We start from the raw sequence: 18,922 nt of genomic DNA, 5'->3' as shown, positions 1-18,922 counted from the left end.
AAACTGACAGATGTAAAAATGTACAGAGAAGCTGTGGGTAGCCTCATTTATTTAACAACATGTACCCGCCCTGACCTATGTTTTATAGTGAGTAAACTGTCACAGCATTTCGCTGACCCCACAGAGGAGCATTGGATTACAGAAAAACATGTTTTTCGTTATCCTTTTTTTTTTATCCACTTTTTCTCCCATTTTCTATATTTTCTCCCATCCCAATTTCGTATCATCCAATTCAACCCTCCCCTGTCACGAACGCTGTTTCTTGCCTCCCACAAGCCGGCTGCAATGTGGACTAAGTCATACATAGCACAAGTCCCCTCCGGTACTTGAGGTAACAGCAGTCGCATATTTTCACCTGCGCAGCTCGATCTCTCAGTGGCGAGGAGTAACGCGTGGGAGGCTCACGCTGCCCCCGACACTTCCTGATTCTACTGCGCAGGCGCACCAACCGACCTGTAGGAGTCGCTGTCCACAACGCCCGATCCCCACCCATCAGTTTCCCACCCCCTAATACGGCCAATGTGTATTAGTACGGACGGCCAGCTAAACTGAAAGCAATGTGGAGCGCTGGGCTCGAACAGGCAAGGCCTGCGTCTCCGTCATTCGTGGCGAGCGCCTTTCCCACTACGCCACGTAGCCGCCCCATGTTTTTCGTTATCTTAAAGGTACAGCAGACAAACAACTGTGTTTCAGAAAGAGCAGCGAGGGTCTAGGACTTAAAGCCTACAGTGATGCGGACTGGGCAGCTGACACCACAGATAGAAGGAGTACCACAGGATATTGTGTGAGTTTGAACAAAGACAGCTCATTGGTTTCGTGGAAAACAAAGAAGCAGCCCACAGTGGCACTATCAACGTGTGAAGCCGAATATATGGCTCTATGACCATACAGGAGTGTATTTATCTGGAACAACTGCTCGAAGGGATGGATACCTATGTGTATAAGAAGACTGTTGTTTACGAGGACAACCAGGGAACCATTGCGATTGCTAGAAACCCTGTGTGCCGACAGAGATGTAAACATGTCGATATAAAATATAATTTCATCAGATCTGTCATCAGAGAAGAAAGGATGACACTGACTTATTGTCCAATGGACGACATGGTAGCAGACGCTATGACGAGACCTGCTTCCAAATTGAAATTGAAGAGATTTGCAGAGGTCATGTTTGGTATGTAGATATTGACTGCCATATTCTTTTGATGTTTTTGGATTATATTATTTCCTTTGTAAAAAAAAATTTTGATGAAGTTACCCATTATGCTAATACAAGCCTAAGTGGGAGTGTTGAAGTCAGAGGTTCTAGGTAGGATTGTTATTAACTGTCTACCTGCATATATATAACTGTTTCCACTAAAGGACGCTCTAGGCGGAGCCACTCAGGACACCACCAGGTGGCGAGTATAAATAGGGATGTCTCCTCCTACTCGACCTCTCTCCCCGACTTACCTCTCACAGAGAAGGACTCATGTGTTATTGCCACCATGTGAATAAATAAACCACGCCGGTTAAAGGCTGAAGATAGAAACCATGCCTCTTGACCACATTTTTGTCGCCCTATAGCCTGATTCTGTCAACAAAAAATGCTCTCAAAGAGCACCTATGGCTGCAATTAGAAACTGCCCCCCCCCCCCCCCCCCCCCCCACCTGAATGAATGAATGAATGAATGAATGAATGAATGAATGAATGAATGAAAACTTTATTTAACAGATTGCAGAATGGGTACAATACAGTACGGCTCAATACATACAATTGTTAAGGGGATGCAGACCTGAGAAAGACGTTTGTCTTGTTTCCATCAGGGTCCACCTAACCCCCTCCAATGTAGTTTCCCCTTCAAATGTAGCCTATATATATTTTTTTTTATCTCTTTCTCTTAAACAGTACTGTATATTTGTATGCCTTGTATGTCATAAATGTTGTAAATGTCCTAACGCAACCCCCTCTACTTGGGACCAAGTAAGGTTTTGTCGATAGTCCAATGTACAGTTACCTACCCCGCTTACCCCCCCCCCCCTCCAATGTAGTTTCCCCCCCACCCCACCTACCCAACCCCCCCCTACCAACCTCCTCCAATGTAGTTTCTTCGTCAAATATACTCTCTTTTTTAGAATCTTCTTGTATCGCAAACAGTACTGTATTTGTAAATCTGGTATGTCATAAATGTATAGATGTAGCAGTACTGTCTATCTGTATGTCATGTATGAATATGTTATGATGATTGAATTGACAATGGGGGATGAATGAATGAATGAATGAATGAATGAATGAATGAATGAATGAATGAATGAATGAATGAATGACAACTTTATTAACAGATTGCAGAATGGGTACAGACTACAGTACAGTACAGCTCAATACATACAATTGTTAAGGGGACGCTGATGTAAACAAGACACACGTCTTTCTCTGGTCTGCATCTCCTTAACAATTGTGTGTATTGAGCCGTACTGTAATGTACCCATTCTGCAATCTGTTAAATAAAGTTTTCATTCATTCATTCATCGTCATGCCAACCGACTCAACTTCCGTAAATCTTTGGCGGCGCGGGAGATCCAAGTAGGAAGTAGGGTTTGTTTTGGTCTGTAACGTCATAGATATATATATTATGTAACGTAACTTGCCTCTAAACTAAAGGAAGTGCCATTTCCAGAAGAATGGATCATAATGATGTTTTCACGGGCGACTGGACGAAAACTAAGGAGGCTATTGCAAACTTTCGGCAATTGTTGCTTTGCTCAAAATGGTAATTTAAGGACTGGCTCATGTGAGCGCTTCTTAACTAACGTTAGCTAGGCAGCTTGGCTGATCTTGCTCTCATTCACTATACATGTTATCTCTTCACAGCTCGAAATTAATGGACGAACCCGTGTGCCTCGGAGTGTGTGAACATATGTTTTGCAGGTAATGTAATATTAACAACAGCCAATTAAACGTTTGAAGCCGAAGGTCCCAGATACGTCAGCACTAACATCACAATTATTATTACACTCCAGTACATTTGTCGATCGACTGATTGATTGATTGAAAAGTTTATTAACAGATTGCAGAATGGGTACAGTACAGTACAGCTCAATACATACAATTGTTATGGGGATGCAGACCAGAGAAAGACTTTCGTCTTGTTTACATCAGGGTCCCCCATTTTCAATTCATCATAACATATATGACATACATGACATACAGATAGACAGTACTGCTACATCTATACATTTATGACATATCAGATTTGCAAATACAGTACTGTTTGTGATACAAAAGTGTCCAGAAAAGGAGTGTATATACATTTGGCGTAGAAACTGTACATTGGAGGAGGTTGGATGGGTGGGGTGGGGTTGGGTGGGTTGGGTGAGGGCTGTACATTGGAGGTGGGGGGGGGGGTTGGGTAGGGGACACACACACATTTTACACTGTACATTGGAATATTGACAAAGCCTTACTTGGTCATTTACTGTACAACTAGGTTAGGACATTTGTAGGGGCCAGTTTCGAATTGCAGTCTCACGTAGGTGTTTTTTGAGAGTGTTTTTGAAAGTGGGTAGTGATTCACATTCCTTTACAGCTTTAGGTAGGGCGTTCCACATTGATGTGGCATAATTGCGAAACGTGACAACACGAGCGCAATCCATGCTGTTCTTCCACCTGGATACTCGCAGATTCTGCTTGTTAGCCACAAATCCCTGTCTTTACAAGCCCTAACCTAAATTCTGAAACCTACTTTGGGTGGACGTGGAAACGTTTAAACGTTTTGGCTATTTTAGGGGTTATACAGACAGACTCCAGCCTGCCCCCATTGACTTTGCATTCGTTTTCAGTAGATGGATTGAGACCTATGATGATTTTTTTTTTTTTTTTTTTTAAATACCTTTAAAATTATTACAATTTAGAGTGAAATAAAATTATTAATCTTTTTGCTGGGAGACTGATAATCACTTTGGGATTGATTGAATGATTGATTGAAAACTTTATTAACAGATTGCTGAATGGGTACAAGTGGTAGGAGGGGGTTCTATAGATATATATGGGAGGGGTGGGGAACACTGTACAACTGTACAAGCAAAACTGTACATTGGAATATTGACAACCATACTTGGTCATTTACTGTACATTGGAGGGGGTTGGGTTAGGACATTTACAGGGGCCAGTTTCGAATTGCCATCTCCCGTAGGTTTTCTTTGAGAGTGGTTTTGAAAGTGGGTAGTGATTCACATTCCTTTACAGCTTTGGGTAGGGCGTTCCACATTGATGTGGCATAATTGCGAAACGTGTTTAGTCCCTTGTTTGAGCCGAATCTGGGTTTAACATGATTTGTGGAGCTCCCTCTGGTGTTGTGATTGTGGTATTCGCTGACCTTTGGGAAGTATTTTGACATGTACATCTACCTTGGTCGTGTAGTGTATCTTGTAGACCAGGCCCATTGCAAGTTGCTGTACTCTGTCGTCTACTCTAAGCCATCCTAGGTTGTCAAAGTGGGCAGGGGTGAGGTGGGTTCTAGGAGTAAGGTCAAGCAGTAGTCTGACCAGTTTGTTTTGAGATGTTTGTAATTTAGTTTTTAGCGCCTTTGAGGTGCTTTGGTGCCATGAGGTGCAAGCATAGTCGTAGTACCCTTGAATGAGTGCTCCTGCCAGAGTCTTCAGGGTATTCTTGTTTACCAGAGAGGAGATCCGGTACAAGAATCGAGTTTGTTGGTTGACTTTTTTTTATTACATTGGATGCCATTTTGTCACAGGAAAGATTAGCCTCTAGGATGGAACCCAGGTAGGTAATTTCATCTTTCCTTGTGACAATATTGTCACCCACTGTAACTGAGAAGCCGTCGGTCTTGCTGAGTTTGTTATTTGAACCGAAGAGAATGGACTCTGTTTTGCCCATGTGTAATGATAGTTTGTTATCAGCGAGCCATATGCAGATTTTGCCTAGTTCCGAACTGAGGGTTTTTTGAACCTGTAACTTGTTCTTGTCAGAGACAAGCAGGGCTGAGTCGTCCGCAAACGGGAACAAGCTGCAGTCACAAGCTGACGACATGTCATTTGCATAAATTAGGAACAGTAGCGGTCCTAGTATGCTTCCTTGTGGAACACCACAGCTCACTGGGAGGGGGGGGGGATAGGGTACCGTTTACCTCCACCATCTGTTCCCTCCCCTCAAGGTAGGATTGCATCCAGCTCACTGATTGACAAGCTAAAAGCAATTGGTTTTGATAGTCTATCAGAATGGAGTGATTGACAGTGTCAAAGGCCTTTTGTAGGTCCAGCATGACCATGCCACAGTATTTGCCCGCATCCACCTCTTGTTTGATGTGGTCATTCAAATAGAGAAGGCATGTGTCAGTGGAGTGGGATGTTCTGAAGCCAGATTGGAATTCGTAGATTAGATTTTATTCCGCTAGGTAGGTACTTTTCGACCTGTTCGTAGAAAATTTTTTCCATGACTTTTGAGATGGAGGTAAGAATAGAAACAGGGCGGTAGTTGCCTGGGTCTAATTTGCTGCCCTTTTTGTGCAGAGGGGTCACCCTCGCAATTTTGAAGTCCTTGGGGACGTGTCCCTGTTTTGTGGAGAGGTTTATTATGTGTGTGATGACTGGGGTGATGGTGGCTGCTGAGTCTCTGAGGAATTTGCAGGGGATGTTGTCATGGCCAGTGGCCTTGTTAGGTTGGAGGGCGCTCAGTTTTTTGGGTACCTCATCTGTTGTTACCATTCCAGCTTGAAGCAAGCTACTATGTGTTGTGTTCTACCCCATAATGCCCTGAGTGGGAGGGTAGTTTGTTTACCAGTGTTGTGGCTATGTTTGTGAAGAAAATGTTTAAGTAATTGGCTACATCCAGCTTGTCTGTGATGAGCGTGTTGTCCGTCTTTATGTTTATGTTTGAGAATCTGGTTTTAAGTTTTTTACTGCAGCCTAGTTGATTATTGAGTAATTTCCAAAGTTCACGTGGTTTGTTTTTGTTTTCCTCAGTTTTGTCATTGATGAAATTCTTTTTTGCAGTTTTGATCATGGAGTTTACGTCGTTTCTTAGTCTGTTTCTTTCCAGTTTGTGTTCAGTCACGTGGGCTTGGAGTTCACTGCTCGTGCTTTTGGTAAGCTTTGACTGACTTTTACGAAACTCAGACCATTTTTTGTCTCCGGTTTTCATAGCGGCCAGTATTTCGGAGTCCATCCACGGCTCAGCGCGATTTGGGAGCCACTGGGTTAGATATTATGTAAGGGATAATGTATAGCTATACTCGGTCATTGTCGCAAAATAATTGACCGACACGGAGTTTAGAACACGAGGCACCGCACCGAGGTGTTTTAAACGCAGTGAAGGTCAATTATTTTGCGACAATGACCGAGTATAGCTATACATTATCCCGCTTATTACATGGCTAACTTACTAACAATATACCTAATTCATTTTACACCATCGACAAGACGAGATCAAATGCAGACGCAGTTGTTCTGTGGCTCCTCTGTCATCGCCGGCAGCCGGCAGGTGTGTGGTCTGATTACCTGACGAGTGCAGCTGTGCATATGCTGAGCTTAGCTTTCGTGACTGTCTGCGACCAAAATGCTTGATTCTGATTGGTCAATAGCGCTGTGTTACCCGTATCAGCGGTCATTATTGCGCGATGCCCATAGCAGCGGTCCGTTATCGAGAAATAACTGACCGCTGTCAGGGGCAACCGAGCGCTATTGACCAATCACAATCAAGCATTTTGGCGAATGTTAAAACGCCATGTAATAAAGATGGATATTATTGCCCAACTACAAATATGATCAATTATCATTATTATGGCACATCATGGAATAAACAATGGTTGTGCCTGTACATTTTTAAATACAGAATTCATATAGTCATGGAAAACCTGGAAAAGTGATGACATTTGAATACTTCATTTGAAAAATTATGCATGGCCAGTGTTTTTTTGGAGAAATAACAACTCAAGTACCACATTTTCTGAACACACAAGCCTGAGGTAACAGTCAAATCCAGACCTGGCTGTCATTCAAAGCAGCTATCCAACCAAAAACTTTTAACATTTGAACGTCAACACAGACAGGAAGTTGCGTGATATAAGGAAGGGATTCAGGATTCTTTATTATCACATCTTCATAAGTATAGGACAGTGAAATTCTTTGGACTATCATGGAATAGTTATGGGAAAATGTGTGAACTCTGTCTATATGCCATCTTTAGATTGCTAGTGAAACTAGTGTTGCTAGTGTGTATGTGATCCAGCGTTGTGTAATAAATACTCTGAAGTCCATGGATTCTCAAAATGTGCCGATTTATTCTGGTGATCTAGTGATAGATGCATAAGACACAATCGGGTGGGCCCCACATCAATGTAATTTCCATGAGCTCTGAATATAAATACCCCCATTAGCCATGAGTTACATGAAGCACAATTATATTACACAACCTGCTAAGTAGACAGCTGACAATCTGCTCGTACATTAACATTTATATTCAAACACACCAGTGTTTTATTTCCCCTTGTAGATTAACATGGTACATATCATAATCTACCAGATCCTTGTAGATTAACATGGTACATATCAGTCTACCAGATCCCTGTAGATTAACATGGTACCATATTCTACCAGATCCGTGTAGATTAACATGGTACATTTCATATTCTACCAGATCTGTGTAGATTAACATGGTACATTTCATATTCTACCAGATTTTTGTAGATTAACATGGTACATATCTTAGTCTACCAGATCCCTATAGATTAACATGGTACTACATATCATATTCTACCAGATCCCTGTAGATTAACATGGTTCATATCATATTCTACCAGATCTTTCTAGATTATCATGGTACATAATATCATAGTCTACCAGATCCCTGTAGATTAACATGGTACATATCATATTCTACCAGATCCTTGTAGATTAACATGGTACATTTCATATTCTACCAGATCCCTATAGATTAACATGGTACATATCATATTCTACCAGATCCTTGTAGATTAACATGGTACATATCATATTCTACCAGATCCTTGTAGATTAACATGGTACATATCATAGTCTACCACAGGGGTGCCCAACCGTTTTTGAATCGAGATCTACTTTTTAATTTACCACCTAGCCGAGAGCTACCAGCCAAAATTGTATATTGTAAGCCGTCATTTGAGGCTTTATAAAAGCAGCATAATGAACACAAATCTGTCAGTGCCGAGTCCGACCTCATCTTAAATAACAAACAGCATTGCTTGTTGTAGTTAACAAGGAGAGGCAGAGTTGATTTTTCTTTTTTATAATCTAATTTTATTAATCGAGATCTACTTTAAATCAGCCCGCGATCTACCTGTCGATTGCGATCGACTGGTTGGGCACCACTGGTCTACCAGATCCAGAACCTACTGCTTGCAGAGCAAAACCAGACTGGGAGGAGGAACAGGGTGACTCCTCCCCCTATCTACAAGCCGGCAAATTCCCAACCAATAGAAAAATGCCTCACAACAGCATATTCATACAGTGGCAAGTGGATACAACTAACCCTGTTAGACTAGACATAGACACTACAGTGGCACTCAGTTTTCCTAGTATAAATAATGAAACAGGAAATATAACAAACGAGTATTCCTTTTTACATGCAGCAAGGTGCGATCAACTGTATTATTTAACACGTGATCCCTACTTGTGATGTATTTTTTCAGACCCTGTGCCGGCCCGCAAGCGGGAGACGGCTGTGTGGTGTGCGGCAGTCCCGCATGGGTGAAGGACATCCAAATTAACAGGCAGCTCAGAAACATCACGCAGCAGTTCTGCAGCCTGGAGACTCTGTTTCATCCTACAGAGATAACGGGTAGCTACTGTACACATATAGCCCTTTCACACCGCCAGGGCTCTGCTTCTAGCTCCAGCTCCGTACTGGAGCCTCTGAACCTTGGTGCTCTCTGGCGAACCGTTAAACAGAGTTTACACCTATTTAAGCAGAACCAACGTTCCACCGTCTCCGTCATCAACGGGGGCGTTACTCAGGCGGAGGTAAACATAATGCATGGAGAAAGGCTTAGCGAGCCTCAACGCGTGAGCGCACCGACAAAAGCACACACGCACTGTATACGTTTGAAATGAATCGTTCCAGCAAAGTAGGCTTCTATTATTCGAATGACTTGTTTTAATGGGTATCATAGTAGTAAGTCCTACTGTAGAACATGACCTATTAGCATGACATCTGATTTATTAAGGCCAATACTAGACGACAAGCGCAATTGACAAGTGTAAACAATGGATTAGTAGTGAGTAGTCACAGTTAACGTCAGACCGTTTAGCTCAAATGATTAGTGCGCTGCCTGTGGATCCTATGGTCCCAGGTTCAAAACTCAGTTACAAATTAATATTTCTTTTTTAACGTTAATTCATTTATCCACTCTGGTTGGATGGTGTATTGTACTTGTGCTGTATAATGACAATACATTATACATAATAGTACAGAATACTTTTATACAAAATGCTTCTTACTGTTACGCTCCAGAGACTGTGCTAGACAAGATAAGTATCAAATAACATAGTATAGCATGTAAATTAGAAGTAGAAAATGAGGTCACAGTGTTCAGTATAGACATATGTACAATGTTCGATGCAGAATAGACGTAACTGAGTTACCATATAATATACAATATACTATGCAGTGTACTAATATACAATACTATATAGTGCAAAGCAGAAATGGGATGAGGTACAATTTAGGTACAATTTACAGTAAGGTGTACGAGTTGTAGTGCAAATCCTTTATCAATAAATATAAAGTGTGGGGAGTGGGTGCTACAGTGTGTTTGTTTAAAGTGAGTGTGTGCGTGTGGATGTGTGTGCTATAGCCTATGTGCGTTTGATGGTTGTTGTGTGGTGTTCATTGTTCGTTGAGCAGCCTGATGGCCTGGGGATAGAAGCTTCTTCTGAGTCTTTCTGTGCTCGCCTTGAGACTCCGGTATCGCTTGCCTGACCGCAGCAGTTCAAAGAGGCAGTTGTTCGGGTGGCTGGAGTCCTTAATGATTCTCTTAGCCTTGCCCCTGCACCGCTTGTTGTAAATGTTCTGGAGGGTGGGGAGCCCCCCCTCCAATTGTGCGTTCGGCTGAACGTGTCACTCTTTGTAGTCTGCTTCGGTCTTGTGCAGTGCTATTCCCAAACCAGGAGGTGATGTTGCCAGTCAGGATGCTCTCTATTGTACATGAGTAGAAGTTCTTAAGGATCTTCTGACTGACTTGGAACTTCCTTAGGCGCCTGAGGAAGTAGAGGCGTTGTCGTGCCTTCTTCACAACACTGTCAATGTGTGTGGTCCATGTCAAGTTAAAGCTGTTCACTCTCTCAACCGGTGCCCTGTCGATGCTGAGGGGGCTGTAGTCCTTGACCCCTGACCTCCTGAAGTCCACAATCATCTCCTTTGTTTTGCTGACGTTCAGGGAGAGGCTGTTTTCCTGGCACCATCCCGCCAGGACCTTGACCTCTTCCAGGTAGGCCCTCTCGTCGTTTGCAGAGATCAGGCCCACCACTACTGTGTCGTCAGCAAATTTGATGATTGTGTTGCTACTCCGCTGAGCCACACAGTCGTGTGTGTACAGGGAGTAGAGGAGGGGACTCAGAACACAGCAGGTGTGGAGGTGTGGCATTGCACCATGCTGATCCACTCAACAGGTATTGATTTCAAAATGAGATTTGATTAAAATGTATAGTCATTATACAGCACAAGTACAATACACCATCCAACCAGAGTGGATAAATTAATTAATGTTAAAAAAAATAAAGAATGTGTAATCAAGTTTTGAACCTGGGACCATAGGATCCACAGGCAGCGCACTAATCATTTGAGCTAAACGGCCCGATGTTAACTGTGAGTGACTAATCCATCGTTTACACTTGTCAAGTGCCAATTGCGCTTGTCGTCCAGTATCGGCATTAATAAATCAGATGTCATGCTAATATGTCATGTTCTATAGTAGGACTTACTACTATGATACCCATTAAAACAAGTAATTCGAATAATAAAAGCCTACTTGGCTGGAACGATTAATTTCAAACGTATACAGTGCGTGTGTGCTCACGCGTTGAGACTCGCTAAGCCTTTCTCCACGCATTTCTGGAGCATTTCTTTATCCACTATGGTTGGATGGTGTATTGTACTTGCTGTATCATAACAATACATTTGAATCTAATCTCGTTTTGAGATCAGTCGCAAATCGCTTCCTGTTGAATGGATCGGCTGAGTGCAATGCCGACTCTCTACTTTCCCCCGTTTACTCGTCTTCACAGTCTAGAATATGACACGCCCACTGATGATGTCACGGTTCGCGAGGAAAAACCAACTATTTTCCTGTGCCAGCTGAGCATCGATTTGTCACATTCTGAACCAATTAATCCCGGTGTGAACACGCCGGCCGGTGCGACATTACGTTCGGGAACCGGCTCCAGCGCGGAGCCCGGCCGGTGTGAAAGGCCTAATAGAGCGGCAGGCCTGCTTCCCAGGCCACTCTGCCTAGAGCTCCCTCCTACACAACCTTTTGCTTAATTTATTTTTGCTAAATTATGCTACACCACACACACATTTAAACAGCTACCTTGTAAGTTAGGAATTTGGAATTTGAGCTAGAAACGGAATCAGAATGAGCCTTTATTTGTCATTGTATATTATACAACAAAATTGTACTTGCAACTCTAATGGTGCATAAAATAGAGTAAAATACATTATAAAAACACAGGACACAGTTAAAAACAGCAGCAGTGTAAACATCTAGTTAAAAAAAACAAAGGGTCAAATAATAATAAAATAAAAGTGGCAGGTGGTTTTCAGTGTCTTCATGTTCATATTGAGTGCAAATTGCTTTTGGGATGAAACCGTCTGAGTCTGGAGGTGCTGGTTTGGGCTGAATCTGTACCGTCTGCCAGAGGGCAGCAGTTCACAGCGGTGGAGTCCAGGGTGGCTGGGATCTTTGGTGATGGTCAGTGATTGATCGGTTTACAGATACTGTAACTGAGGGGTACAATTCCCTGACTGTATTATATAAGTATGGTATCATTAAACCACTACTGTCTTATGTACATTACTACTGGCCATACAGTACACAGGTATCTTAGATGAACACTTCCCACAATGACACGGTTCCACACAAAACTGGGTTTAAGAATATTTATTAGCAGCAATGATAGTATATAACAATACTTTACGTAGGGTGCGCTTATAAGGCAAAGAATGTGCGTGAGCAAATCAATAACGTATGTCCATTCTCATATTACGCAGGAGATAATGAATACAACCTGAATCTTAGGAATTATATCTATTTGACACTAGTAAGGCAGCGGGAGATACTGGTAGGGTCCCTCCGGTTGTAGACCAGCAAGGGGAGAGGATTTGTCGGTAGTAGAGTCTGGGTCAACGATGAATAGAGAGACTCCAAGTACAGGAGACGGTGCAATAATCTCTTGATCCGCAGACGAATAACAGCTGTTCTCCGTGGCATGCAGCTCCGCATGGAAGAAAGCTAGCCAGCCTCAGGCTTCTGAGAGGCGGGCTCGACGTTGCTCCTCACAGGGTAAATCCCACACAATTGTGGGTGTAGGCGATTCTCCGCTCCATCAATTACAGGACCAAAGCAAATATAATCCAGCCGAAAAGGGCTATGTAGTCATCGGGTAGGTTATCCAGTGTACATGTCCACACGGTCCTCGTCTAGGGCTCCTCGGGTGAAGGCGCCAGGGTAAGCTGCCCAGCCTGGATAAGCACACTAGCTGGTACGAGGAAACGTTGGTGATGCTGGTCACTGTAGAACGGTAGCCGCACGATACACTATACATAAATAGACTATTACTGAATTAATAGAATAGGTCGAACTCGACGGTACAGCGTTAAACTCTGATACTTCAGTTATTAATTCGCACGCGGTCTCAATGCTCTATTTCGGGCCAAACAGGCCATACTTCACCGCACGTTGTATCGTGGGTGAGGCTTCAACTTATTGGGTAACTCGAACTACTTCTGTATTCACCTGCGCCATATTTATACGTTAGGCGAACAAACTAGTACCAGCCTTATTCCTGTCTCGTATTCTGGCGCAGAGCCGTTCATGTGCAGGCATGTCTTTGGCGGTGACTTTGAACCAGACCCTGGGGGTATGGCAGTGGCGCCTAGGGGACCGCTGTCCAATAGGAGAACGAAATATTATGGTCTGTACTAGGTTAAAGGGATATTCCGTGTATATGTACAAAGAATACACAAGGGATATCAGACGATATACAAATATTATGCAATATATATCAATCAATAAATATATATATTCGGTTTAATCTGATCCTTCGTAACAGCCGCCTCCTAATTAGTCCCACCTAATTAGATAAGCAGAGACAGATTAACCGCACTGTCCACTACTCAATGTCCGTTGTGAGGGTAGGGCAGTTCACAAAGTCAGTGGGTCATGGTCGTCATTAGGAGAGTCGGGGAGCCTTGGCAACTCTATCAGCCTCGCCACGGGTCGGGTGTATGTCCGCCTCTGGCCGAGCACTTCTGCCGCTCTGACCTTTCCGTCGGTACCAGTGATCACGTTGCTTACGCGGCCGGCCGGCCACGCAGCTCGGGGTAGTGACTGGTCTATGATCATGACGACTGGACGGGATGAAGGGGGGCTTAGGAGGAAGCGGGCCTGAGACTGCTTTGATCTGTGCTTGGCTGTGCCTCCTCCTCCTCCGTCTGTTTCTCTTGTTTGCTCTGTACCCCGTCTGAGGAGGGGCCGGTTCTGGCCGCCCCGTCAAGGAGTCGCTTGGGGTGCTAGGTTCGAGGTCAGCTACGTCTGAAGCGCAGCTGAGGGGGGTGGAGTTCCGAACTCCCTCTTGTGCCCACGGTTCTCTCACAGGCCTCTCGCTTAATGTCAATAGCCTCTCAACGGGCTGTACGAGGGAGTGGCCGGTGTCGCTCGCCTTTGTGTGTAGGCAGCGTGTAGACGTGGGTTGACTGTCAAGTCCGTAGAGGGGACCCTGGAGAGTCCACCCCAGTCGGGTCTGAACCGCGACTGGGCATCCTTTGGGTCCGATGTGGGCCGCCTCAATTGGGAGAATGAGGTCCGCGTGGTCGGAGCCGATGAGCAGGGTCGGTGTGGCGCCGTCGATAAGCGGTATAGGTAGTTGACGTAGGTGCACATACTTCGCCATCAGCTGTGGGATGGGGTAGGTGTACTGGGACAGGCCTATGTCGTGGCTGGTGAAGACGTTGGTAATACTATACTGCTTCTCGGGCTGGTCCACCGCTGCTATCTTGAAGGAGACCTTCTCACCTTTTATGGTCTTCTGGTCCATTCTGATGGTGCGTATTGTCATGGTACCTTTGGCACCCCGCAGGCCCAACTGGGCTGCTGCGGAAGCGAGGAGGAGAGTCTTTTCAGACCCATCGTCCAGGACGGCGTAGGTGTCCAGGACCTTGTCCTCGTAGCTCAGGAGCACTCTGACCACTTTGATGAGCACTCGGGGGGGGTCCCGCTATGCTGGTCAATGTGGAGCACTCCTGTGCTTTGGATCTCTGTACTGGGCTCTGTTAAGGAAGGACAGGACACACTCACTGAGAAACATTGCTTTATACTGAAAACTAGGGTAAGCCATTTTAAGTTTATTAGTGAATCTTAAAAGTGAGGAACCAGCTGACTTGATTAAAGGGGCGTGTTTAAAACGGCCATTTTGTTTAGTTAAGTGCCCCCATTAAGGGACTGTTTCCTGTTTACTAGTAGCATCTGATTTGCTGAGTGAGTCATTAAGAGCCTGCCCTGTTTAAAAGCAGAGGTCCACACTGTGTTGAAATCACTCTGTACTGGGCTCTGTTAAGGAAGGACAGGACACACTCACTGAGAAACATTGCTTTATACTGAAAACTAGGGTAAGCCATTTTAAGTTTATTAGTGAATCTTAAAAGTGAGGAACCAGCTGACTTGATTAAAGGGGCGTGTTTAAAACGGCCATTTTGTTTAGTTAAGTGCCCCCATTAAGGGACTGTTTCCTGTTTACTAGTAGCATCTGATTTGCTGAGTGAGTCATTAAGAGCCTGCCCTGTTTAAAAGCAGAGGTCCACACTGTGTTGAAATCACTCTGTACTGGGCTCTGTTAAGGAAGGACAGGACACACTCACTGAGAAACATTGCTTTATACTGAAAACTAGGGTAAGCCATTTTAAGTTTATTAGTGAATCTTAAAAGTGAGGAACCAGCTGACTTGATTAAAGGGGCGTGTTTAAAACGGCCATTTTGTTTAGTTAAGTGCCCCCATTAAGGGCCAGGTGTTAAGACAGCACTAATTAGTGATAGTGATTTAAAGGCTTGCTGGTGTAGCGTCAGCGAAGCGTCGAGAAACGAAGAGGGACAAAGAGGAGGAGTTTTCCTGGAGTTCACCGCCGAGGGATCCACCGATCCACCCAGTGCTAAGTACACCATAATCCTATATTTCCCTCCCACACTGCTATTTCTCTACTTCCTCCCTGCCACCCTTGACAATACAATGTGTCTCATACCTATATCCACAATCTGCTCCTCCAGAACTGACTCTACCCATCCACGCCAGTTTGCTAGCAACCCGGCTAATCTCTCCTACCCTCCTACAGCCACTAATACACCTGTCACAGTACGGGGAGGCTTATGGAATTGTCAATCAGCAGTCAAGAAAGCTGACTTCATTACTGCCTACGCCCATAGTCTAAATCTGCAGCTCCTGGCTCTAACTGAGACCTGGATAACCCCCAATAACTCATCAACACCTGCAGCATTATCTACAAACTATAACTTCACTCACACACCTCGACCTTCCAGACGGGGTGGAGGCACTGCCCTCATGACATCTCCTTCATGGGCTACAAACGTAACACCACTCCCAGAACTGTCACTCTCCTCTCTCGAATATCATGCAGTATCTGTCTCTAATCCTTTCAATCTCACCATTGTTACACTCTACCGCCCTCCAGGTACACTCGATCACTTCACAGATGAGCTGGACATGCTTCTTAGCTCCTTACCGGAAGATGGTACCCCTCTCCTTCTACTGGGCGACTTCAACCTGCCTGACTCATCTCAGTCAGTCATAGTAGTCTCCCTCCTACAATAGTTTGACCTGACTCCCACTGCCATGCCTCCCACCCACAAAGCAGGCAACTCCTTGGATCTCATATTTTCCCGTAACTCCAGCATCATTAACACCACGGTAACTCCCCTACATGTATCTGACCATTCCTTCATATCCTTCTCACTAACTCTCATGCTTAACCGAAAGGTCTTCACCCCAACTCAAACAGTCTCACTCAGACGCAACCTGCCCTCCCTATCCCCCTCCACCCTCTCCTCTGACATACTATCCGCTCTACCTTTGAGTGACACCTTCTCTGCTCTCTCCACAGAGATGGCAACCTCCACCCTCCTTTCAGCCCTTGCAACCTCCTTCGACAAGCTCTGTCCCCTCGTTGAGAAACCTGCCCGCCGTTCCCCACCCAGTCCATGGCTGACAGATCCAGTGAGAGAACAAAGACAGGTCCTGAGAGCAGCTGAAAGGAAGTATAGAAAGTCACGCCTCACTGCTGACATCGACACATCACAACCTCTTGTTAACATTCTCCAAAACCATCACTAATGCCAAAGCTTCTTTCTTCCACCATAGGATCGAGGCCTCTGCCAAGAATCTTCGCAAACTGCATGCTACCATGTCCTCCCTCCTCACTCCCCCCCCACCCCCCCCTCCCTCATCTTTCTCTGCCGAAGACTTTGCGATCTTCTTTGAGGAAAAAGTGGAGAACATCCGCAGCTCCTTCTCCCAACCCCCACCCATTCCAAATGCTGAATCGAGAACCTCATCCTTCACTCTGTCATCTTTCTCTCCCATTACAGAAGCAGAGACCCTGACACTGGTAACGTCAAACCGTCCGACTACTTGCCAGCTGGACCAGCTACCCTCCCCACTCCTCCAGACCATAGCACCAGACATCCTCCCATTCCTAACTGCAACCATCAACTCCTCACTCAACTCGGGGGTGGTCCCCACCTCCCTAAAACAAGCCAGAGTCACGCCGCTCATAAAAAAACCAACCCTGAACCCTACCGTCATAGGCAACTACCGTCCTGTCTCTCTTCTCTCCTTCCTTTCTAAAACACTTGAACGTGCTGTATCCAACCAACTTAAGACCCCTACGCTCTGCATCTTCTGGCCGCCTCAGACCTACTCCTATCCAAGCTCCGGGAGGGTCATCAAAGAGAAGTCGCCTATTCTCAGTCCTTGCCCCACAATGGTGGAATGAACTACCCACCCCAGTTAGGACAGCCGAATCACGTCCAATCTTTCGCCGTCGACTAAAGACGCACTTCTTCAACCATTATCTGAATTAAAAAAAAAAAAAAAAAAAAAAAAAAAAAAAAAAAATCTAACCCTAACTAACCGTACTGTCATGCACTTGTCCTAATAAACTAACCTACACTGTAGCACTCAACACTTTGATGAACATTGTTGCTCAGCTGATAGAGTTGTGCCCTTCCTGATGGCTTGTCGTACAGAACTTGTAAGTCGCTTTGGATAAAAGCGTCAGCTAAATGACTAAATGTAAATGTAAATGTAAATGGATCGTCTGGGGTGGTGCCGACTCGCGGTCGTCCGAGTAGCACCGTGACTCCCAGTGTCTGCTGTAGCAGTCGGAACAGTAGGGAGCGGTCTGGTGGATCTTCGGTACTGGTGCCACCGCCTCGGCATGGTACATTACCGCGACGGGTCCACTCTGTTGTCCTGGCTGACGCCTGTTGATGTCATGCAGGACCTCCAAGTGGGCGCCGACGCACCTGCCGCACTTCTTCTTCAATGTAAATGTAGAAGAAGCCGTTCATGTGCAGGCATGTCTTTGGCGGTGACTTTGAACCAGACCCTGGGGGTATGGCAGTGGCGCCTAGGGGACCGCTGTCCAATAGGAGAACGAAATATTATGGTCTGTACTAGGTTAAAGGGATATTCCGTGTATATGTACAAAGAATACACAAGGGATATCAGACGATATACAAATATTATGCAATATATATCAATCAATAAATATATATATTCGGTTTAATCTGATCCTTCGTAACAGATACTTTACCACTATTGTCAATCCCATCTTCCCACACACCCAGTCCATTGTCGACAGAGACATTGGACATTTCCCCCCTACAGTATAATCTCTGAATAATAGTATTAGTAGCTTGTTCCCATGCCATTCTATCCTTATCTCCCATCCACCAGCTTTGTAATGACAGTAATTATGCGGTGCAATTAGCCACCGTGGTGTTTAGCTGCTGAGCAGATCTGAGCTATGACAAAGAGTGTGATGAGGGCAAGGCTGCCCCCTTGCCCTCGAGCTGGCAGTGGTGTGGCGGGATTGTTAAATTAAACATTATGTACCAGAAACTGTTTGAGTATATGACCCTAGAGGCTAACCATCTGAACAGTGACAAAGTGACAAAAGTGCAGGTGTATGAAAATGAATTTGCACACTGCAGGGTGCCAGGGTAAAATATAATTGCTAGGCGGCTCCTGTCACACAAGCCATTGATTTCTGTTATTTATTATTCAAGAGTGTAGCACATTTGTATGTCCGTGATTGACTCCGTACCAGAGTCGTCTGGCGAGGGGAGGGGCTTATTCCATAGGGAATAGGTAGGTACACTGCAGAGACTTTTGCCAAGGGCTCATGCCACAGGGGGCTCTGCAACATACCTACAGTATATATGCGCTGTGGATGTTTTTCTGTCAAAAACCTGACCTCTTTTGTTTAGAGCATGGTCATTACTTACCAAACCAATGCCGCTGCCATCTTACAGAATCAAATCAAATGTATTTGTAACAAGGTAATGCCCCCATGGGCTGTCCAAGTCTATTTGAACAAGTCAAGAAGAAACATCACAATAAATCCAAGAACAAAAAAACAGCAAATATAGCCAAAAATAGCTAA

The 18,922-nt window shown here is 44.7% G+C and overlaps 1 protein-coding gene across 1 annotated transcript in view; it reads left to right on the top strand.

The window, feature by feature from the left end:
• Positions 1-2,615: 2,615 nt before the first annotated feature.
• bard1 (BRCA1 associated RING domain 1) overlaps positions 2,616-18,922 on the top strand; it is a 129,554-nt gene continuing 113,247 nt past the window's right edge. The window contains exons 1-3 of the mRNA XM_084311649.1: positions 2,616-2,747; positions 2,849-2,905; positions 8,661-8,809. Coding sequence (XP_084167775.1) covers positions 2,659-2,747; positions 2,849-2,905; positions 8,661-8,809 — 295 coding nt within the window. The 5' untranslated portion in view covers positions 2,616-2,658. The remainder of the gene's footprint in view (positions 2,748-2,848; positions 2,906-8,660; positions 8,810-18,922) is intronic.

This window comes from Notolepis coatsorum (assembly GCF_963971535.1).
Source record: "Notolepis coatsorum genome assembly, chromosome: 3".
NCBI classification, from domain to species: Eukaryota; Metazoa; Chordata; class Actinopteri; order Aulopiformes; family Paralepididae; genus Notolepis; species Notolepis coatsorum.
The sequence above is the reverse complement of the archived record's forward strand: the minus strand, read 5'-3'. Positions and strand labels throughout refer to the sequence as shown.